At 37.6% G+C, this 24377-nt stretch overlaps 1 protein-coding gene across 1 annotated transcript in view; it reads left to right on the forward strand.

The window, feature by feature from the left end:
- Positions 1 to 24377, forward strand: part of DNAH8 (dynein axonemal heavy chain 8) — a 143423-nt gene that overhangs the window by 114938 nt on the left and 4108 nt on the right. The window contains exons 73-85 of the mRNA XM_081315187.1: positions 2390 to 2495; positions 3822 to 4074; positions 4176 to 4366; positions 8107 to 8228; positions 8619 to 8737; positions 8911 to 9113; positions 9645 to 9718; positions 10180 to 10332; positions 11410 to 11565; positions 12271 to 12387; positions 14614 to 14715; positions 15349 to 15509; positions 21475 to 21631. Coding sequence (XP_081171313.1) covers positions 2390 to 2495; positions 3822 to 4074; positions 4176 to 4366; positions 8107 to 8228; positions 8619 to 8737; positions 8911 to 9113; positions 9645 to 9718; positions 10180 to 10332; positions 11410 to 11565; positions 12271 to 12387; positions 14614 to 14715; positions 15349 to 15509; positions 21475 to 21631 — 1914 coding nt within the window. The remainder of the gene's footprint in view (positions 1 to 2389; positions 2496 to 3821; positions 4075 to 4175; positions 4367 to 8106; positions 8229 to 8618; positions 8738 to 8910; positions 9114 to 9644; positions 9719 to 10179; positions 10333 to 11409; positions 11566 to 12270; positions 12388 to 14613; positions 14716 to 15348; positions 15510 to 21474; positions 21632 to 24377) is intronic.

The raw sequence follows: 24377 nt of genomic DNA on the forward strand, positions 1-24377 counted from the left end.
CAGTCCAAAAAAAAAAGTGGGTCTAAAAAAGTTCAACCAATCAATTCAAACTTCTCATGGGAAAAAAACACCTTGCGAAGCTTGAATTGATTGGTTGAAGTTCTTTGGTTTTTGGGACTTCCCACAAGCTGTTTGTGGGACTGCCCACAAACCTCTTTTCTTCCTCGGACTGCACATGGCAGCAGCAGAGGAAGAGACAAGAAGACTGCTGGAAAGGTGAGTGGGTCGGTCAGATGGGGCGTGCCGGGGAGGGGGAGTTCTCTATCTCTCTCTCTCTCTGTGTGTGTGTGTGTGTGTGTGTGTGTGTGTGTGTCCCCTCTTCCTTTGGGCCAAAGACGGAGAGCACAGCAGCTACCACGCCGGCCTGGAGCACCTCCAGCATCTCTCAGCGAGTGCACTAGGCTGCCCCAACAACAGCAGCCATCGCCTGAACGATTGCTCAGCCCTTGGGGCCCGCTGCTGCCATGGGGGCCGGCCCAGGAATTTGTTTCTGCGGGGGAGGCGGAGGCTGACCGAGATGCGGCAGACATCCAGCATCTCTCTCGCCGCCACCTCCACCACTACTGTCGGCTTCTGCTATGGCCGAACCTGGGCAGCCTCCTCCACCCCCAGCAATGGGATCCGGAGGTTTTCTGGTTTCATCGGAACCAAGCAGCAAGTGGAAAATTTAGCAGTAGCAGCACTACCGGGAGCGGTTTCAATCGACCCCTTCATTGCCAAGCGTCCCCATAGAAGTCAATGGAGGCACCACGGCTGGCCTTTTGAGTGAATGAGAGCGAGAGAGAAGCTTTTCCAAACAAAACGTGAGTGAATGAGAGCGGAGGGGGCAGGGTAGGTGCATATCTTGCCTTGGCTCCACTCTTCAGTCAAACCCTGTTCTGCGAATGTACGGACATGCACACACATTTTTTGCAGCTCCCAGTTTTTCCTTTTGTGAGGGAACCAGTTCCGAGTGGCTCTTTCACTGTTTCAGGTTGCTGACCCCTGGCCTAAGTGGCAACTACTCAGAAACAGCAACGTGTTACAATGTAGCAATAGAGGAAACCAAGGCAATAACCCGCAAGCTTCCCCCCCTCCCCTCCAGGAATATGGCAGAACCCAGAGATGAAAAGAGAAAGGAGTTTGAGTTAAAGAAAGAGAAAAGACCCCTGGAATACGGGTTCTGACAATCATCTTGTTTTTATTAGAAGACCAGTGAATGGATAATACTGCATTCTGAATGTTTATTCTTTAGAAAGAATGTAAACATTTTTTTAAATATGATAATGTTTAATACTTCTATTATGCTATTTTTGGAGCCTTATTAATCCATTTTTGGTTTGCTATTTTTATTTTTATTTTTCCTGTGCATTCAAATAGTATTATTATCTGCATTAGATTTTACCTGTTATGCTTAGTCAAAGTCATCAGACTGTGACTCTAAACTGGGGAATTATTTGTTTTGAAGGGCTCACATGTGTATTCACATAATATAAAGAAAATATATAAAATATGTAAACATAAAATAATTGTAAATAAGCAGTATGTTTTTGTGTATCTTCTGGACACAGCTACGCGTTCAGCAACAAGTGCATTATATTTTTATTTTTATTTATTAAATGTATTTATTAAATTCATATGCCACCATTTCATTATCAAGCAACAGCATGAATTCTGTTGTGGTTTTTTGATATTGCACAATATCATTTGTATAAGAAAATATCAATATCAATATCATTTGCATAAGAAAAACAGCAGTAGAAAGGGGAAATTAACCCTTGCCCTCCATTTTTGCATTTGTAATTCATTCAAAACTATTTTCTTAAGGATGTCCTATTTTCAGATTCCATTGGAAAAGTTGCTTAAGCAAAGAACTGTATAGGAAGAGTGATGCACCCATTTTCCACTTCTGCAGCACACAATTTGTAAAGCATAAAGTATCTGAATGGTTTTCTCCTTTGTGGAGTAGGATGTAGAGGAGAGTCTCCAAGTATAAGTGGATTTAAAAATTGTATGCATAATTGTTTAGTTTTTAAAATAGTGGACATTATTGCAGCCATTCCTTAGAAAGTTAAACATGGAAAAAGTGAAACTTGAAGATTAGGATAGATTATGCTGAAGGCAGCTACAGTTTCATCAGAGTGTAGGAATAGAAGACGACCATGGATTTATATAGAAATAAGTTCATGAGATCTGTCAAAAGCATTATACCATGGCAGACTTAGCACATTTCTTGTATCTAATGTTCCTATGATTAAAAAGCTCACCAAAATCCAATATGTCCTGAAACATACACAAATACTTTCCTAAGAAGACAGTCGATAAATTCTTTTTAAACCAATCTTCATCCTCATCTTTTTAATGCAAAACTGAAGAAGTAAACAAGTCTGTGTTCTGATATTTAATATAGGAACTAGAAGCCGAAAGAATTAAACTCATGGAAGACGTAACTTACAATAAGCGGAAAATGAAAGAACTGGAAGATAACCTTCTTTATAAATTAACTACAACTAAAGGTATTATTGTATTTATGTTTATCACATAAATAATGTAGACAAATTTTCCAGTGCATCATAATAAAAGATACAGCTCTAGTTTAAAAACTTATTGGACTATTAATTTGAATCTAGACTGTCCCTCAGAAATGTTCTACTATATTTGAAAATAATAGATTTTAAGACAAGGAACTTTTGGTTCCCTGCAGATAAAACAGTGGGTGTAGTTTCTCCTGCTGTTAACAAGCCACCCTAAAACAATACCAAATAAACAGATTCAGTTGTCTTAAATCAGCAACCGGGATGGTGTGATAGCACAATTAATTGTTCTAGCACCTCACCTATCTGGTAATAGCTGTCTAAACTATCATGAATTAATTTGATCATAATTATACTGAGACGTTAAGGCAAATTGAGCAATGGATCCTTATTAGGGCTGAAGAATTGTTATCCTTCACTGTCCTCTAAAATCCATTGCTCTAAAATTTACAATTATCTATAAAGTAGAGCCAGCTTTTATGTACGTAGATTTTAAGGTACTTTATTATTCACTTCATTTATTATTACTTTGTACTTTGTATAGCTGCCCATATCAAATGCATGACTCTGAGCATCTGACAGAAGGTTCAGTGGGTTAGGACGCTGAGCTTGTCGATCAGATGGTCGGCAGTTTGGCGGGTCGAATCCCAACTGCCGCGTAACAGAGTGAGCGCCTGTTACTCGTCCCAGCTTCTGCCAACCTAGCAGTTCGAAAGCACGGAAAAATGCAAGTAGAAAAATAGGGTCCACTACGGTGGGAAGGTAACAGCATTCCGTGCGCCTTTGGCATCTAGTCATGCCGGCCACATGACCACGGAGACGTCCTCGGACAAGCGCTGGCTCTTCGGCTTTGAAACGGAGATGAGCACCAGCCCCTAGAGTCAGAAACAACTAGCACGCATGTGCGGGGGAACCTTTACCTTTATAAAGTAGAGCCAGCTTTTATGTACGTAGATTTTAAGGTACTTTATTATTCACTTCATTTATTATTACTTTGAATTACATAGCTGCCCATATCAAATGCATGACTCTGAGCATCTGACAGAAGGCTTATGACCAGTGGTGAGATTCAGCCAGTTCGCACCAGTTTGGCAGAACTGGTAGCTATTTTTTTTATTGCCCAGGCCCAGAATGGACTTCCATAGAGAGAACTGGTTGTTTACATATTTGAATCCCACCACTGCTTATGAATCTGGGCTGTCAGTCCCTCTCTTTTCTATTTGCCTTTTTTCATGGTACCCTTCCCCATGAAAGTGAAAAATCCATTCCAAATATTGTAAATCTTTATTTTACTTTGGTACTCTTTAGGTTCTTTGGTGGATGACGAATCACTGATCGGTGTTTTGAGAACCACTAAACAAACAGCTACAGAGGTATCTGAAAAACTAGAAGTTGCAGGAGAAACTGAGAAAAAAATTAACACCGCACAAGAGGAATACCGTCCCGCTGCTACGCGAGGGAGCATTCTTTATTTTCTGATCACTGAAATGAGCATGGTTAATACTATGTATCAGACTTCCCTAGCCCAGTTTTTAAAACTGTTTGATCAATCCATGGCTAGGTAGGAACACAATCTTATTATACACAGGGATGCTTTTTCTGCATATGCTTCTGTATTTGTTGTGACTTAGTCAATTTGCTTGCTTTGTTTTGGCACCTTAGATCTGACAAGACTCCTATTCCACAGAAAAGGATTACAAATATTATTGAGTACTTAACATACGAAACTTTCACCTATTCTGTTAGAGGCCTCTATGAAAATCACAAATTCCTTTTTACCTTGCTTTTGACATTGAAAATTGATCTTCAGAGGGGCCAGGTCAAACCAAAGGAATTCCAGGCACTCATTAAAGGTAATCATCTTGAATTCTATATTAATTTTATTTTATATATTTTGCATTTTTCATTCTCATCACAATCTGGTATGAAGATTAAACAGAACAGGCAGCACCTAAAGCCACTAGATTGAATCACAAAAGCTTTGTAGTAATCATAGCCAAAAAAGCTATTCATAAAAGCATATGTGTTCATCATAGAAAAATGAAAACTTTGTATAATATATCACCATAGATACAAAGAGCATGAACTTAGTTTCATTCATTCATTCATATGCAGTAATTATAATGCTATGAAACAAGGAAATTACAACTTTTTCTCACAGAATGAGTATTGAAGTAGAAATTCCAAAAATACCACTCAGGTTATTGTGAATACATGTGAATGCAGGAATAATTTTTTGAACAGATTGAACAATCTTATCAAAGTGAATCAAGGTTAAAATTAGATGACATGAATGCTGGATGAGAAGAAGACATGCACGCACAATCACAAGAAGTGATTTGGCAATTTGGAGACGTGAGAATGAAAGAGAATGGTAATTGCTTGTTGAATGTTTCCTTCAAAGCGTCAGTTTGTATCATGGAATATTGGAAAGACCCCCAGGAATACAGAGATAAGAGCTATATTGTTGCAGGAGGAAACAGGGCTGTTATAGAAAAGGTCCTTGTGTCAAGGGGGGGAAGAACAGATGTGAGAAGGAGATTCAGATTAACTCCTTCCTTAATTATGCCAGGTACAAATTAAGCTAAAGAATAACCTTGTCAGACTTTCAGTATTCTATTATTCTGCCCTACTAATTATAAAGATCTTTCCAGAAGCCCAAATGGTTCTGGTTTCCTAAGTTTGCCAGCCAAATTCTTCTCAAATGCATAGTTTAAGCATACATCAATTCAAATGGTTTATGGACAGTAAATAATTTAGCCACGTGATTTCTTTCTTTCTTATGAAATATAGGGAAAATTGATGAAGGATACAAAGGTGATGTGAAGTTCTGAATATGGGAGGGACCACTATTTGTTAGCTTCAAAAGTGGATGTTCAGGAAAAAGTAGACATAGGAAAAAAAGAATGTAAACTAGAACAAAAGGAGAATGAAAGAAAAAGGAGAAAATATAGGTTTAGTATGAAAATGTATTGAGAAAAAAAACTCTCCCAAAAGAATAATGGACACGTGCTAAGAAAACAAGATGTGGAAGCTGCATGAAACAGAATGGGAAAGATGTCTTACAGATTGCCCTAGAAGAGTTTGGATTTATTCTAGTGGAAACCATTAAAAAGGACACTTAGTAGAACGATGACAAGATTATTGATAAGTATAAATGTGTGCAAGAGAATGGTTGCTGCAAAAAATAAGCACGAGAGAAAGATATCGTATGCGTGTATAACAAAAATAGAATTGCAAAGTGTTTACTCAAAAGAACAAGATTAAAAGAGGCAGAAAAAAAATGCAAAGTGACTCGATGAATGTAAAAATTGTTTCGAAAATGGGTGAACAGAGTTTAAATAAAGACCCTCCCTCAAAGTGAGTGGAATTAAAAATTAAAGTGATTAAATGACTTGGAATGAAGTGAGAGAATGCCGAAAGGAGTATTTGAGATTTTTATGGGAATGATGATGAGACACCAAAGAATGGAATTGGCATGACTGCTATGAATGTTAATATGCAGTGCTGTGAGAATGGTAGTCTGCAGTTTTAGATAGTGTAAATAGAGAAATACTAAATAAGGGCACAGTTTGCCTAAGGAATAGCTGTGCACCTTATTTAACTTGTATGAGAAGTTTGCACAGTTTGAAGAATGCTGTAGTTGCCCCTGTAGACAAAAAGAAAGGTAACAAGGAAGGCTGATGGATTGGTTTCTCAGCTGTACCTGGGAAGGTATTTGATAATATTTTGATTGACAGGTTACAAGAGATGACAATGAGCAACATCTGTAGGATGGCTTTATGCCTGGCAGGGACTGCACAGAGCAAGGTTTTGCTCTTCATCAAATCATTGAAAAACATGAGAAACATTGATTTAGAGAAAATGTCTGATCAATGAATTATAATGTGTTTTACATGAATATAAATTTGAAGGTTTAAATGTTGAATTTGATAAGTATATGATGCTAAAGAGTAAAAAATGTGTGGGGATATGGAATGCTTGCAAATGATACAGCATGGATAAAACGAAGATAGGCAATGTCTTGTTGGTTGCATGCTGGTATAAATAAATATATTAAAATACTTGTGGCATTAAAGATGTGTTGGCTGGCAATGTGAAAGTATATGTACCTATGTGTACAGGTAATAATGTCTGATTACTGGAGAACTTATTTTGCAGCAATGATTAAACTACAAAAAAGAATGGATCTGAAAACTGATATATCAAGAAAACAAAGATAGTTGTATTGAGAGTAAAAAGGAATGATTTAATACATAAATAGTGAAAAAAATCAAACAAGTATTTGAATCTTGATTACTCAAGGTGGAGAAATATTAAGATGTATAAATGCTGATAAAAGCTAATGAGTAGCATGCTGTCCATGGTGAGGAATTAAGGGGAAAAAGGTATAGTATAAGAACTTGATTCTGTCTATTGTATTATATGGAAGTGTGAATTGGGGATGTCAGTAGAAACATCAAAGTAGAATGAGGTATTTCAGAACTGTGTGTAAGAAAACAGGAGAAAATAAGACCAAGACTCAACAGCTGCTGAGTGAGTATGCATTGAATCTGAAAGTGAGTGAGCAGGAACAAAATACATGGAGTTGGTTTAATAAAATAACGACAATGAATGGGGATCAGCTTGCAAAATATACAGTATGGAGAATAACTAGGTCAAGAGGAAGGAAAATCAAAAAAGGTTGGTGATCATTGGAGCTGATGAGTTCTTTGGAAACAGAGAGGTTAAAACGTTTAGAGAATGAGAGTGATTTGGATATAGTGGAAGCAAAGTTTTTTTGTTGTTTTTTTAACAGAAGTGGGAAATGTGAAGACATATAGTAAATAGTCTTGCTTCAGATGTTGCATTACCAAACTAGGTAACTTCACCAGCACTTGCAGAAACATCTGCAAGAAAACCTCGAAACTTAAACCCAACCATTTAACCCTGAACTATAAATATTTTCTTCTACAAGTCTTGTTTTAAACTGGATTTTGCTAAATTGCTTTTCCTTAACTAATCTTTATTTTCCTTACTATTTTTTAGCATTTTTCTATGGTTCTCTGCCTTGAGTTATTTGTAAAAAAATAATAAAGTCAGGATACAAACAAACAAAACAGAATTAATAATAATCTTACTTTCGCTTTCTAACTGAAGTAGGACAATTGCACACATCCCATGCTAGAACCAATGTGAATTGCAGAACAGAGTTCTATGCAATTTGATCATGAACCTCTTTATTTAGCACAGTCCTGCTGAGTTGGATAGGAGTTCAACTAGCTAAGATGTTTGCTTAGAATTTCACTGCTCTGTGCAGTCCTAGACATTTTTATTCAGAAGTCCATCCCATCAGGCATAGTGGGCTAGCTGCTGGTGAATGTTCTTTGGATTGCAACATTACTCTGTGTCTCAAATAGAGATAATCTGGGGGGGGGGAAACCTATGCATGGAACAATGTGATACTTGGGATAAAAATTAATGATTTTTGTTATTGTTCAGACCCATAATACGCATACCATGCATGTATTTCATAATAATCTTAAGGCTTGATACAGTTATTTGTTAGTGTATAGGGGCCATTTTCAGTAACTATTAATGTTTTTTCACCCAGGGGGTGCTGCACTGGATCTAAAAGCTTGTCCTCCCAAACCGTTCCGCTGGATTCTAGATATGACATGGCTCAATCTGGTAGAACTGAGCAAACTACCACAGTTTTCAGAAATTATGAATCAGGTATGATTTTATTTATTTATTTATTTATTTATTTTAATTCCATTTATATCCCGCCCTTCTCCGAAGACTCAGGGCGGCTTACAAGCTTAGCAGTAGCCTCAGTGTTGTTGGTTTTTTTACTTCTTTTAGCATTAGCAAATAATCCTATGGTCTTTTATGACCACTTGTGACATGGCCATTCATGCCAGGGCATTATATTGTTCTGCAGTTTAAGTGCACATATTTTTTCCCAAGACAGGTGGATGCAGAAATCATGATAAATGCTATCATATTTTCAAATGTGATATGAACTGATCTTTCCTGAATTCAAAGACTTCAATGAAGTGGAGACTTCTTGTCCATTCTTTAAAGGAAAAATAAGATTAACCGTTACCTCTGGTCCTTCATTAGATATCCCGTAATGAGAAAGGATGGAAAAATTGGTTCGATAAAGATGCTCCCGAGGAAGAAACTATTCCGGATGGATATAATGATTCACTAGATACCTGTCGCAAATTATTGCTTATCAGGTCAATATCACAACTAATTTTGCATTACTTTTTTATATGTTCTTAGTTCTTTTTAGGGAGTGCTAATATATTGGCACTGGAAGATGCACATTTTTCTAAAAAGTTATGTTCAAAGCATTGAAATAATTATGAATAGATGATATAACACTAATTTAGGATTATTATTTTTGTAGGTCTTGGTGCCCAGATCGCACACTTTCTCAGGCCCGAAAGTATATCGGAGATTCCTTGAGTGAGAAGTATACAGAACCTGTCATCTTAAATTTAGAGAAAACATGGGAAGAAAGTGATAGAAGGACACCTCTCATTTGCTTCTTGTCTATGGGATCTGACCCAACGAACCAAATTGATGCATTGGCTAGAAAACTTAAACTGGGTATAAGTTTATGTTACTTTTCAAAACAAGAATTTTAGAAAATTGCTACACTAAATCTGCCTTTGCAGTAACTTTTCAGGTGGATCTCTTAGGAATCCTACCTTTTGTAATAGTTTCTTCCACTAAATAAAGCCCAGCTCCTTAATATGGTGCCTCCAAACATTCGAATCTCTGTGGGCAGCTCCCTCAGTGCCTGCAGGCTCTATATTCTACTTTATTTCGTTTTCCATTCATTTACATATTTTTAATTAAATAAGTAATACAACAGAAAGCTATCGTGCTTTAAAGGTAATGTGGGAATAGCACAAGGAAAGATAAAATAAATATTCAGTAATAATCTAGAACAAAACAATAACCCTACAACTGAGATAAATAAAAGATATCAGGTGTTCTTCAATAATGACTACATCAAATGCATAACTGAAAAAAAAAGAATTAATAAAAATAGCTCATCTTAATCTTTTCAAAATTGATTTGCAATTGCAAAAAATATTTTAATTTATTAGCCTTGTATTGTGTTATTTATTGTAGAGAACAGAGCTATATCTATGGGTCAGGGACAAGAAGTTCATGCACGCAAACTAATTCAGATGTCAATGGTACAGGTAACTTGCAATGTTCTTTTTAGTTGGGTTTTAATTTTTCCCCCAACAAAAATGTTTTGTATTTGAAAAAAGGCTACAGTCCTTTGCTTACTGATTGTAGAATAACTCTCATTCAACTTAAATAGCTCAATAATTATGCCCAGATTTCAAAAATTAAAATTTATTACGTTGGTAATTACCCCCGAAAAATGTCATTACTCCCAATTGACAATAGCTGTCCTATTGTGATTTTTATAACTACCACAAGATGGCACTGCTACTTTATTTACATTTGGAATCTACTCTTTTCATCTGTATGCAAATCCATACTTGTTTTTGATAGTGTTAACAAAAAAATATTGGAGGATAAAGTATGTATGGTATATGACAGATAAATTTTCATTAGAAAAATCTTCATATAGTGTTATTAATCAATAGCAATATGCTCAGACAAATGGTTTAATCAACTGTTTTGGGAACAGGGTGGCTGGGTGTTACTTCAAAATTGTCATCTAGGTCTAGAATTTATGGAAGAACTTTTGGAAACGATGATGACTGCTGATATTCCCGATGAGACCTTCAGAGTTTGGATAACCACTGAACCACATGATAGATTTCCAATCACTTTGCTGCAGGTTAGTTAAATCTAATGAAAATGGGAGTGTTTATTGATTTAAAAATCAACTAAAATACTACCTTCTTTGGAACTGAAAAAAATCTAAACATTTAAGACATTTGAGCTAGTTTGCATTTAGACTGGTCCAAAAAACAAATTGTTTTCTACTCCTTTATGGGGGATGTTATCTGCCAAACAGATGTGTGATACATTCAAAAGCAATTTACACTCAATAGCTCTGAAGTGTCTGGTGCTCTTGGGCTACTCACTCAGTGCAGATCATTGCTATTTTGAACTAGCAACAGAGTAGTTTGTGTATTCATGATAAGAGGTATTAGGTAATTAAAGAGACAAACGTGAATATAGGCAACATGGATCAAAACATTCTGATCTGAATCAAAGCTGGGTGTCTAGCCGAAGTTGCTATTCATGGAAAGGGGAGAGGAGGTGATGATTCCTGATTCCCCATTGTTCCTGTGGCCACCCATGTACTTACCAGTGCTGTGTGGCGGCATGTCATCCAACTCTCTAACAAGACTTGTGGGGAAAGGGGACTTCCATGATTAAGTGTTTCCTCTCAATCTATGAATAAGGTCTATATACTCTTTTCAAAACAAAAGTGGCAGGTGGATTATCTTAACAATATTTGTGTGCCATAGCCCTGTACGACAATGCAGAAACATATAAAGTATATGTGCTTTTAATTTTGATCACATTTCCTTCATTCAAATGCTCAGTAAGCACAGACACAGTAGCATTTGCAGTAAACTGCAAAAACAGCTAATATTACTTGAAACGCACACCGTGATGTCATCATGCAAATGCTGCCATTACATACTATGCCCCAATGCCTGAGGCAGTTGTGTAAGTCACAGCATCTGTGTGATTCCTATCCCAAACATGTCCTCATTTGCTCTTTCTGTGTCCTTGCAGTTGCTATGGTAAACATTCTAACCAGTACATTTAGTTGTATTTGTGGACTTGACAAAACAGCATCATTTTCTAAATGATGTGCTCTGACCTTCATTTTTCAAAACCGTGTGGCATGACTCCTTTGGAATCAGAAATAATAAAGCCTTTTTTCATGTTATGCCAGAGTTCGATAAAATTCACCAATGAACCTCCACAAGGTGTACGAGCTGGTTTGAAGAGAACGTTTTCTGGGATAAATCAAGACTTGCTTGATGTCAGCAATATGCCTATGTGGAAACCTCTTCTTTATACCGTTGCCTTCTTGCACTCTACTGTCCAGGTATTAAAGACAGAAAGCATATTTTGTTCCTAATAGAATCTTTCCATAAGAAATCATCCTGGTAATTCATTGAGGCCTACAAGCTTTATATGCATCATGCCACATGAAGGCCATATCTTGCAAACTCATCCTTCATTTCCAAAAGTGTGGTGACAGTTTAAAATTTTTATTGTATCTAGCTGTACTGGTAGCCCTGTTATTTCCCTGTTCCTCATTTATATTTTAACCAAGCACAACACTTAAATAATATTGTAATATTAATAGTATTATTTCTTGTATCTTTTGTAGAAAAAATATAAAATAAAAAGATTAAAACCCTTTGTCTTATTGTATGAATAGAATTTGGGAAGATATGCCATGTTCACTTGTCATAGTACACTGAATTTTGGATTATTTGCACTTGTATATACATATATTATGCTGCATAAGCTTTTCACAGAAAGAAAACGTCCATCTATACAATAAATAGTTTGCTATATTAATGTGAATGTCAGTAATGGAATTTGCATTTTAAAAAAAAAAGATTGTGCTGGTCATGAAAAAAATCAAAAATCTCGTATCAGAGCTATATACTGAGAAAGATTAATAATGATATTGCTCTAACATGGACATTGCTAAACAAATTATTATTAATGAAAAAGCAAAATATGTATACATTCATAAATCTAAATAAATTCCTATTTGTTATATATTTTCTATAATAAGGAAAGGCGAAAATTTGGTCCTTTGGGCTGGAATATTCCCTATGAATTCAATTCCGCTGACTTCACAGCCAGTGTTCAATTTATACAGAATCATTTGGATGAATGTGACATTAAGAAAGTAAGTATCTGTAAATTTGTACTTAGAAGTGCTGCCAAATAGTTATGTATCTTGAATGGGATAAAAATTTCACAGGCTTCTGAGGCTCACTAGAGATACAACTTTGTTACTGATATAGATGAAAATTCAGACAGAAGAGTCATTTTGGGTTTACCACTTCACTTCTCAGCTCCCTGTGTCTCAAATGACTACTTTATGTGACAAGAATTGTCGAAAAGCTTTTGCAGAAAAAAATATCTCCTGGCGGTATCAGGAGCTGGGATCAGGGAGGAGTGTATGGAATGGAGTTTAATTAAAAGTTGGCAGAACTGGCTTAGCTAATTACTTAGCAGATCCAATGCAATGCAAGTCAAAAGCCACTCATCCATTTCTATCAGTACTCATCTTCTGCTACCTTACATTGTATTGTAAAAATATCTTAATTTGAACATTTCAGAATCAGAACCACAGTCCTTCAGTATGAGCAAAATTTTTACATGTCAAAATCGCTTGTGTATTTATTTTCAGAATTTTTCTCCATTTTTACAAAATAAAAGCATGCATACATGCTTTTTAAAATATAGCATACTGTTTAATTATGAGGAGAAATGTGCTTTGAATTGCAGGACTACTTCCCAGCCAAAGGGCAGTACTTCCACACTGCACAAGTAAATTAGACAGGGGGATAAAGTTTCAGAAGTATGTTTATGCCCCTCAGAATCAAAATGCACACTTTGGGCAATAGGGGGGAAGGGCATTAAAAGAATGCAGAATTACAGATGAAGGAAAGATTATCTCTGATAATGTTGCATAAGAAAATGAAACATTCCTTGGCTGCATATTGTTGAAAGAAAAATCTTCATCAGGGTCCAATCCAAGCTGGGAATAAACAAAATGGAGGCTTATTTATTGAGTTGCAGAACCAGACACAAATATGGCTGTGAGGCAGCTGACCACATGGAGCTGGGAATAGTGGGTTTTTATACCTTCTTGGGCTTTTGTGTTTGGACTTGTTCCTGTGGCATGAACTTTGACCTGAGGTTCAGTGTGCCTTTTTGGTATTCTGATGGTGATGGGTTAATCCTATTATGTCCTGTGTTCAATTTTTTGGGTGAGAGGGGTTACTGGTTCTAATTCTATCACTCTGCTATTGTTAGCTATCAGTTTTGCTGCAAGTTATTTCAAAATATTTTGTCTTGAATGGGCTTCTGCCTGCTAGTATTTGCTCATGAATGGGACCTCAGTCTTTCTGAATGGGATTATCAAATCTGCATTTCTACAGAGCTGGCCTGGTTAGTTTCTGCTTGAGGCTATTAAGAAAAACTGGGCCTGCTTTTCTGCCTTTAAGATCCTTTGGGGAAATATAATATTCTGCCTTTTTAATATTCCCCAATATATTTCCTTCTCTGGAGGGGGGCTTCCTACAGTATAGTAATATAAATTCAAATGCACACATCACTTTCTTCTGAAGCTGAGTCTTTTCTCAGAAGAGTGTATCAATCCAGAGTGTGTAAGAGGCCTTCTATCCTCCCACACTGCCTTGCTAAGAGCGAAGAGATTGCAACAAGCTGGTAATCTTATACAGAATGGTTTTAGCCTTCCAGTAGTACTGTAATCTGCACAATATTATTGTTATTAGGATTCAAATGCACTTACTTGCACAACTAGAGCTAACTTAAGAGCTCAGTTTGTTTACTTTTGCTGGCATTACTATACAACAACATTTTGGTTCACAAAGCTCATACGTGCTTTTAGTTTTCCTAGATTGTATAACAAGAGGAAGAAATGCCTTGCCAAATAATGAAAACTGAAGCCAAAGTAGCAATACACGATGCAGTACACCACTGTCTTTTGTATGAATACAGTATCTGCACAAGATGGATCATACATTAAACAATTGCTTAAAGAACAAGGAAACCCCATTTATATTTTAGACAGCTATTTAGCATTTCCACAATACATTTATAATACATGCAATTAATACTGTAATATATACCAAAGCAAATTGGCAAAAGATTTTTTGTTAACCATTTTCAGCTCTCTGGATTGATGAAAATGTGGGTGATATATCAAGAGGAAAAGAACAGTTGGTGAAAATCCAAGCCTCGCACTTTGATAAAATCCACGATCCCTGCATATAAACAGAGTGCAAACTTATGCAAAAGAGAGGTTTGCGACAAAAGAGTATGACTAAAAACTTGATTTCTGAGACATATTTTTGTTTTCCATTTTCCACATTTTCCATAGGGAATATCTTGGAGCACAGTCCGATACATGATTGGTGAAGTACAGTATGGAGGCAGAGTCACTGATGATTATGATAAGCGTCTTCTTAACTGCTTTGCAAGGGTAAGAAAATAAGACAAAACAGTTTTTAATCAAATAAAATTAAAGAATGGTTTTTAAATATACTTTCAATACATTAAGACAGTCACTGTAAGAAATACATCTTCTGGAAACAGGGTTTTGCTGGACATCTGACAGAACTAGTGTCATACAAGAACCTATGCCGACCTTCGTTTCCTCCTGGCCCTGTTCTCTTCCTCCGTTCACGCTAATGCTGGTTCATCTGCTCTCTATATACAACTGGAAAATTTTCTTTATTTCGCCTTCTCCTTGAAGGAAGTTTGGGCCAATTCCAAATGAGTGGGCAATGGAAACAAGAAGAAAGTGGATCCTTTAGGTTACCTTGCCTAAAAGTTTCCTAAAACTTGGAACCACAGTTGCTAGAAAATTAAAGCTTATTAATTTTGGATGCTGTTTTCCCCTTAGGATCAATACACTATTAGGTCCTTGTAGCTGGATTGAAGAATATGTCTCTTTCATAGTTTTTTGTTTTAAGAGGAAAATTCCCAAATCCTTAATGAGTCAACTAACAGTCTTGATGTACACCTATAGTTTGGCTTTAATGAGTAGCCGATTTCTTTTTTTCTACTTGAATCATATACCTAACTATTAACTTTTCACCATTAATTTGTATAGGTCTGGTTCAGTGAGAAGATGTTTGAAAACACTTTCTGTTTTTATACTGGATATAAAATCCCAGTTTGCAAAACTCTTGAGCAATATCAAGACTACATTTCAACTCTTCCCGCCATGGATAGTCCTGAAGTCTTTGGTCTCCACCCTAATGCAGACATAACGTAAGTGGATCTAACAAGTTGTTATTCAAGTTTTTAAAAAATAATTTTAGTAACAAAGGACATTTTACTGGGAATTTCAAGAGTCTGAATAAATGCAAAATTTAAGGAAGCTTTCCTTGACTTCCTAAAGTTTAAAGATTCAAGCTGATGCACATATATCTGGACTGAGCTCTGTTGAAATCACATGCACAAGATTGTGCTGTAAAGTGTAGCTACTGAAAAGTATAATCAGTGTGATTGTGCTATAAACATAAAGCATTTCTCAAATGTTTCAGGCATACAATTCAACAGCACCTTTATCCCACCTTAATATATTAAGTGATTTGATTGACACTTCTCCAAACAGAACATAGATTAAACAAATTGGAACAAAAGTAATAATTTTCAGTTTCTCAGGAAGTGCTTCTCATTTAAAAATAAATTTTCACCCTCATCTGTTAAGCAGTTTCAAATAGAAATAAAATGCAAAAATATGTCAGTATGTGTTTTATTGATTATAAAACGGCCTTTGATTGTGGGCAATGAGATGTTCTGGAATTCCCATTTTTTCTGAGCCCTTTCCACAGCTTGATGTGATCAACCATAATCAAAGGCCGTTTTATAATCAATGAAACACATTTGTTAGTTGCGAAGTCGTGTCCGACCCATCGCGACCCTATGGACAATGTTCCTCCAGGCCTTCCTGTCCTCTACCATCTTCTGGAGTCCAGTTAAGCTCACGCCTACTGCTTCAGTGACTCCATCCAGCCACCTCATTCTCTGTCATCCCCTTCTTCTATTGCCCTCAATCTTTCCCAGCATTAGGCTCTTCTCCAGTGAGTCCTTCCTCCTCATTAGGTGGCCAAAGTATTTGAGTTTTAGCTTCAGGATCTGGCCTTCTAAAGAGCAGTCAGGGTTGATCTCCTCTAGGACTGACCGGTTTGATCGCCTTGCAGTCCAAGGGACTCGCAGGAGTCTTCTCCAGCACCATAGTTCAAAGGCCTCAATTCTTTTGCGCTCAGCCTTTCTTATGGTCCAACTTTCACTGCCATACATTGCAACTGGGAAGACCATAGCCTTGACTATACGCACTTTTGTTGACAGGGTGATGTCTCTGCTTTTTAGTGTGCTGTCTAGATTTGCCATGGCTTTCCTCCCTAGGAGCAAGCGTCTTTTAATTTCTTGACTACAGTCCCCATCTGCAGTGATCTTGGAGCCCAGGAAAATAAAATCTGTCACTACCTCCATTTCTTCCCCATCTATTTGCCAGGAATTAAGAGGGCCGGATGCCATGATCTTAGTTTTCTTAATGTTTAGTTTCAACCCAACTTTTGCACTCTCCTTCTTCACTCGCAACAAGAGACTCTTCAGTTCCTCTTCACTTTCTGCCATTAGAGTGGTATCATCTGCATATCTTAGGTTGTTGATATTTCTTCCAGCAATCTTAATTCCAACTTTTGATTCATCTAGCCCTGCCTTTCTCATGATGTGCTCTGCATATAAGTTAAATAGGCAAGGCGACAGTATACAGCCTTGCCGGACTCCTTTCCCAATTTTGAACCAATCAGTGGTTCCGTGTCCAGTTCTCACTGTTGCTTCTTGGCCCGCATATAGGTTTCTCAAGAGACAAATAAGATGTTCTGGTACTCCCATCTCTTTAAGAACTTGCCACAGTTTGTTATGATCCACACAATCAAAGGCTTTAGCATAGTCAATGAAGCAGAAGTAGATGTTTTTCTGGAACTCTCTAGCTTTTTCCATGATCCAGCGTATGTTGGCAATTTGATCTCTAGTTCCTCTGCCTCTTCGAAATCCTGCCTGTACTTCTGGTAGTTCTCGATCCACATACTGCTGGAGTCTAGCTTGTAGGATTTTAAGCATAACTTTACTAGCATGAGAAATGAGTGCAATGGTGCGATAGTTTGAACATTCTTTGGCACTGCCTTTCTTTGGAATTGGAATGTAAACTGATCTTTTCCAATCCTGTGGCCACTGTTGAGTTTTCCAAATTTGCTGGCAAATTGAGTGTAGCACTTTTACTGCATTGTCTTTTAAGATTTTGAATAGCTCAGCTGGAATACTGTCACCTCCACTAGCTTTGTTGTTGCTCAGCTTTTCTAAGGCCCACTTCACTTCACATTCTAGGATGTCTGGCTCGAGGTCAGTGACCACCTCATTGTGATTATCAGGGACGTTAAGCTCATTCTTGTATAGTTCTTCTGTGTAATTTTGCCATCTCTTCTTAATCTCTTCTGCCTCTGTTAGGTCCCTGCCATTTTGGTCCTTTATCATGCCCATTTTTGCATTGAACGTTCCCTTCATCTCTCCAATTTTCTTGAAAAGATCTCTGGTCCTCCCTATTCTATTGTTTTCTTCTATTTCTTTGCACTGTTCATTTAAGAAGTCATTCTTATCTCTTCTAGCTATTTTCTGGAATTCTGCATTCAATTGGGCGTATCTTTCTTTTTCTCCCTTGCCTTTTGCTTCCCTCCTTTCCTCAGCTATTTGCAAAGCTTCCTCAGACAGCCATTTTGCTTTCTTGCATTTCTTTTTCTTTGGGATGGTTTTGGTTGCTACCTCTTGTACAATGTTGCGAACCTCTGTCCATAGTTCTTCAGGCACCCTGTCTATCAGATCTAATTCCTTAAATCTATTTGTCACCTCTACTGTATATTCAACAGGGATATGATTTAATTCATACCTGACTGGCCTAGTGCTTTTCCCTACTTTCTTCAGTTTAAGCTTAAACTTTGCAACAAGAAGCTCATGGTCTGAGCCACAGTCCGCTCCTGGTCTTGTTTTTATTGACTGTATAGAGCTTCTCCATCTTTGGCTGCAGAGTACATAGTCAATCTGATTTCTGTGTTGACCGTCTGGTGATGTCCATGTGTAGAGCCGTCTCTTGGGTTGTTGGAAAAGGGTGTTTGCTATGACCATCGTATTCTCTTGACAAAATTCTATCAGCCTGTGCCCTGCTTCATTTTGTACTCCAAGGCCAAACTTGCCTGTTATTCCGGTTATCTTTTGGCTTCCTACTTTAGCATTCCAATCCCCCATGATGATAAAGACATCATTTTTTGGTGTTAGTTCTATAAGGTGCTGTAGGGCTTCATAGAACCGGTCAATTTCATCCTCTTCAGCACCGGTGGTTGGGGCATAGACTTGGACTACTGTGATATTGAATGGTTTGCCTTGGATTCGAACTGAGATCATTCTGTCATTTTGAGGATTGTATCCCAGTATTGCTTTTCCTACTCTTTTATTGACTATGAAGGCTACTCCATTTCTTCTGAGGGATTCTTGCCCGCAGTAGTATACCTGATGGTCATCTGAATTAAATTCACCCATTCCTGTCCATTTTAGTTCGCTGATACCTAAGATGTCGATGTTCAGTCTTGTCATCTCTTGTTTGACCACGTCCAGCTTTCCTTGATTCATGGATCTTACATTCCAGGTTCCTATGGAGAAAAAATCTTTACAGCATCGGACTTTCCTTTCACTACCAGACATATCCACAGCTGAGCGTCCTTTCGGCTTTGGCCCAGTCGCTTCATTCTTTCTGGCGCTACTAGTACTAGCCCTCTGCTCTTCCCCAGTAGCATATTGGACGCCTTCCGACCTGAGGGGCTCATCTTCCAGCGTCATATCGTTTTGCCTTTTGGTACTGTCCATAGGGTTTTCATGGCAAAGATACTGGAGTGGGTTGCCATTTCCTTCTCCAGTGGATCACGTTTTGTCAGAACTCTCTGCTATGACCTGTCCGTCTTGGGTGGCCCTGCACGGCATAGCTCATAGCTTCATTGAATTACGCAAGCCCCTTCGCCACGACAAGGCAGTAATCCATGAAGGGGAATGAAACACATACTGACATATTTTTGGTATTTGACTTTCTCAATTATCCAGGGTGTGTCAGAAATAGTGTCTTTTAATAATAATTCCTTGGTCTTTTCTAAAACCAACTTATATATGGCATCTCCCAGAAAGAAGAGAAAAGGCATAAAGAGGGGAAAAAAAAACCTATGACATAACAGTTGCATCACCACTGTACCACCTGAGGGTCTATTTTAAGCAAAAGGAAAGACTTAGCAACTATCCTTCAAGGCTCCTGCCTCGAGCAGAGGATTGAACCAGAAAACCTCTGGAGTCCCTTCTAGCCCTATGACTCTATGTTCTATGCTGCTCCAAAGGCAGCATATCCCAAGGTATAGGGACGACTACCAAGAAAGCCTGACATTTTATCCCAAACCATAGCTCTCCCAAGAGAGGCAGTTTCTCAACAGGGGACCAGACTGGATATCAAAGCATACTTAGAAAAACAATTCCTGATATACTGCATAAGGTTTTATGGGTAATACCCAACCCTTTGAACTTGGTACAGAATATTACCGGTATTGCAGCAACCTAAACAATAGGTAGAATTCTACAACAGTGTTTTTCTCCAGTTAGTAGCATTGCCACCACCTTCTGTATCAGTTGCAGTTTCTGATATATCTTCAGACATAATCCCATATAAATTGCAACAGTCCAAAGGTGTGGTAATCAGATCATGAGCATTTTGGTAAGGGTTGGATTGTAATTGACAGTCATTGATAATGTCCCTTCATTTTATTTATTTATTTAAAACTTTTATATAGCTGCCCATATTGAACCGAACCCAGGGGTGGCTTGCAACTAAAAAAACAACAATATTTATCTATAATAAAAACATTAAAACCAAAAGACCTGGAACTACAGCTAAACTTTCCCATGCAGTGCACAAGTTCTTGCCCTATCCTAGCATTTTGGGGGAAAGCCAATTCTTAAGTGTTTAAGGTTAAAAGTGTGGGGGCCTACAAAACCTCAGAGAAATGGTGATCCATAGGAAAGAGGCTGCCAGGGAAATGGCACATATCCTAAATCCTAAGGGAAGGCCTTAGGAACATGCCTACCCTTTCAAATCTGGTAGGGCAGGCAGATGTCCTTGGGGAAAGGCAGTCCCACAAGTAACTTGGTCCTGTGCCATGCAAGGCTTTCAAGGTAATAACTAGCAACTTGAATTTTGCCCAGAAGGAAATTGGGAACACGTGCAGCTCGCTCACAGATAATCTGTTTCTTTAAGCATTCTCTATAGCTAATTCCACATCAGTTTCTCAACAACCTCATTTGGAATGCTAGGAAACTCTTCATGCAGCAGCTTTTTAAAAAAGTATTTTGCTGTATGAATTGAGAATTCCATCCACCATGCATATTTAAAGAACAATATACTGAAGGAAGTAAATGACATTTCTAGTTTGAGACACTAGCATCTAATCATTTGGGGAATCTACAGAAGCTTTAGATTTTTCTCCACAGGTCCTTCCTTTACTTCAAATTTTCTGCTTTAAAATTTAAAAAACTGAAAACCCATTTGGAGCAGTAATATCTCCCTGTGCTTTAAAAATATTTTCAAAGCAATGCTGAATTTATGTACAGAACACATGTTTACTACCTGTAGATCTTGAAGACAACCTGGTCAAGAATAACAAATTGTTCTCAAAAACTCCAAAGCACTTCAGGGCCTCACAAACTCAAACCTCAAACCCGAAAGTTTTCCAAGTTCCTCCCCTCCTTTTCAGAAAAGAGAATGAGGAGATGGTAAGGGAAAAGATACAAGACAGAAGCTTGCTGAGATAGATCAACAAAGTGCTTAGTATTATACATGAACACAGCTGTGGTTTTTAAACTAATAATCAAAATTGTGTTTCATATTATGAGCTGTTAGTTGGCCTTGCCTGTTTTAAGTACTCAGAAATATACAAAAGCCATTTTCTGGTTACATTCAAATGTCATGGCCAATCATAGTTTGATGATCTTCAGTTTAATGAATTTGTTATCTCGCCCCTCCCCCCATGCCAGAAATAGCAGGAATCGATTGAATTGTCTCTGTTTTTTTATTGTGGGTTATTTATAGCAAAACTATTTGACACATGTTCTGACTTTATTACATATCATTTAATATTCCTTTCAGTTACCAGAGTAACACAGCAGCTGATGTCTTGAACACTATTACCAATATTCAACCAAAAGAAAGTGGAGGTGGAGTAGGAGAAACTCGAGAAGCTATTGTGTATAGACTAGCTGAAGATATGCTGGAGAAACTGCCCCCTGATTATATACCCCATGAGGTAATTGTTCTACAGCACATATAAGCATGAAAATACTGATCCATAGTGGTAAATTTCTTGTATTGTTTAAGAGTGCTGAAAGGAAATACTCTTCTCAACCCCTTCATGTGTCAGTTTCACACAGGCTATTGGGCAATTCTTTTTTCTAGTCAAGATCCACACTTGCCCCTGAGGGCCATAGAATTATCACGGTTGTGTGATGCTATAGACTTAAAATTTGGGGGAGGTTGTGTGTTTTTATGGTAACATTCAATATATTTTACAGAAGTGTGTATGTATGTATGTATATGTGTGTGTATCAGAAGTGGGGATGGGTTCTGGATATTTTCCAAATAGCTCTGTTGGACTGTATGGAGCAGCTATTTCAATTTTGCCAGAGGATCATATAAATAATACAGCAATTATTAAAACTATATTTTGTTGGCAAACTTCCTGGCAAAATGCAAAATGATGTCTTTGGACAAAATGAAATGTTGCATTCCAACAAAAGAACCTCATCGTAATTTGTTTTTTTATGTATTTATTGATTGATTGATCCAATTTATATGCCCACCCTTCTTGGCAAATGACTCTGAGCAGCAAACAAAATTGAAATACCATAATTGTGGAGCATGAAATTGGGGCTATAATGCCTTGGGCTGTTTTCTAGTAGTCTCAGACCCTGAACTGTATGGCTTGCAATAATTTAATGATCTGTTGTGATTCAGGGTCAGCCTGTGGGTTCGGCAGTTGGGTCGGACGATTCAGAGGAGAAAGAGGGGGGTGTTGGAGAGCTTGCTGAGAATAATATTGAGGCTCCACAGAGCCCTCAGCCAGGCCCCTCCCACCTGGTCACGACGCAGACCCAGCTGTGTGAGCCTGACAGCGTGGATGAAGATGACCCACAGCTGGCCCTGTTCAAGGACACCCTACGCAGGAGGCAGTCAATCAGGAGTAAACAGAGGAAGGCAATGGGGCACCTCGGAAGGAGGCAGAGAGAAGCCACGCCCTGAACTGTATAAAAGGGGAATGCGTGGGAGGGCTGGTTTGCTGAAGGCAACTGCTTGAATAGCTCCTGTTTCATGGCTCGTGTCTTGTTCTGTTTGCTTTTGTGTCCATAAATTTGGCAGGCTTAGTTCCAGCCTCTTGCCTTCTTGTAAAAGGGGTTGTCCCTGCCTTTTCTGCAGGGCTGGTAGCAGGCTGGTACAGAACATGATCATTGTATTTGACTCACCTTGGATCATATATTTATTCTTCTGAGGGATTTCCATAGGACAGGCATTGCTTACCCCAGCAAATGGCATTCACTATGAATCCAATAGGTTGGTACAGTATGATTTGGCTTAGCCAGGTATAACTAAAAGAGGCCAACCCTTTTCTTTTTGCTTGGTTGAAAGAAAAGTATCTACTAATATTTTAAGCAGGAGTTGAAATGATCACTCTGGTCCCAGGCCTCTGGGTTTTGAACACTTTGAACAGGCTCAGTTTGAACCAGAAATGATTCAGGGTCATTTCTGAGCTCTGCAACATTACCATTGGAACATTACCTTGTTTTTAAATATGCTATCGGCATTGCTTGGTTGAAAGCCTGACATTAAATATGCATTTTCAAAGCTCTTAGTATCTTAATTCCAAGGGGCTTGTCTTATTAAAAAGTCTACAGCTGGTGATTCTCACTACTCATTATTTATATCTCTTCGAATAATTCTTGGGTTAAAAAGAGCTAAAATCACTTTCCTAGGGCTGCACCAAATGTTAATGAAGAAGAGAGAAAAGGGACAGCTTTGAGGGCAAATAATTTTAAAACCTATCCCTGCTTCTTTTGTTTCTCGTTGACTGGTGTCTGTTCAAAGCTGCTTCTTTTCTTAATATGTGTTTTTGAAAACACTTTAAAAAAAGGAATGTCTTGCTGAGGGGATCCTGTCTTTTCCACCTCCGGCCACTGAAAAAGATGTTATTACATGATAATATCAGGAAATAATATTAGAATAAAGTTCTATTTCAGAATGAATGTATGAATGAATGAATGAATGAATGAATGAATGAATGAATGAATGAATGAATGATGAAATGCTTTGTCCTGCTTTTTAACCCTCTGCTTCCAATACACCTGAATAGGACTTTTATTTGTTAGAGAATGGTTTCCTGACATGCACCCATCCTGCTTTAGCCAGACTCTAAATCTGCTATTAGAAGAAATTCTCAGGTGCTTCATAAGGAGAAAATGAGTCCCTTTGTGATGTTAAAATCTGAATTTCATTGTATATGTATCTAATTACTCTACCTGAAGGAAAAATTATTAGCTAATCATTTACCAATGAGAATGTTTCCCTTGATTCCATATTTCACATCAAAAGGTCATGTGCATCCCTAGATTATAATAAATGCAAGCAACTGGGTATATTAATGAATAATTTTCATATTTATATCAAGACGCTGCAAATATTGGCGCATCTGTGCTGCCTTTTAAAACTCCAATGAGGAGCTCAAGAGCAATGAGAAAAGATGCTATAAAGATTCACCCAGAAGAGATATGAAAGAATAAGACAAATATTAAAGTTGTAATTTCTCCTCTTGCTTAAAGAAAAAACATAAAAGTTTTATTAAATGTAGTACATATTTACTGTTGTTAGTTACCATACTTATTTCTCAAAATTTAATGGCTACTTGCATTGTCTGCAACAATAGCTTACAAATCTTAAATAAATATAAGAATACAATAATTGCATTGCCTTCCACTAACTGAATGGTCATTTCCATTATATAT

The sequence above is a fragment of the Vipera berus genome (genome assembly GCF_964194415.1).
Source record: "Vipera berus genome assembly, chromosome: 1".
Taxonomy (NCBI): domain Eukaryota; kingdom Metazoa; phylum Chordata; class Lepidosauria; order Squamata; family Viperidae; genus Vipera; species Vipera berus.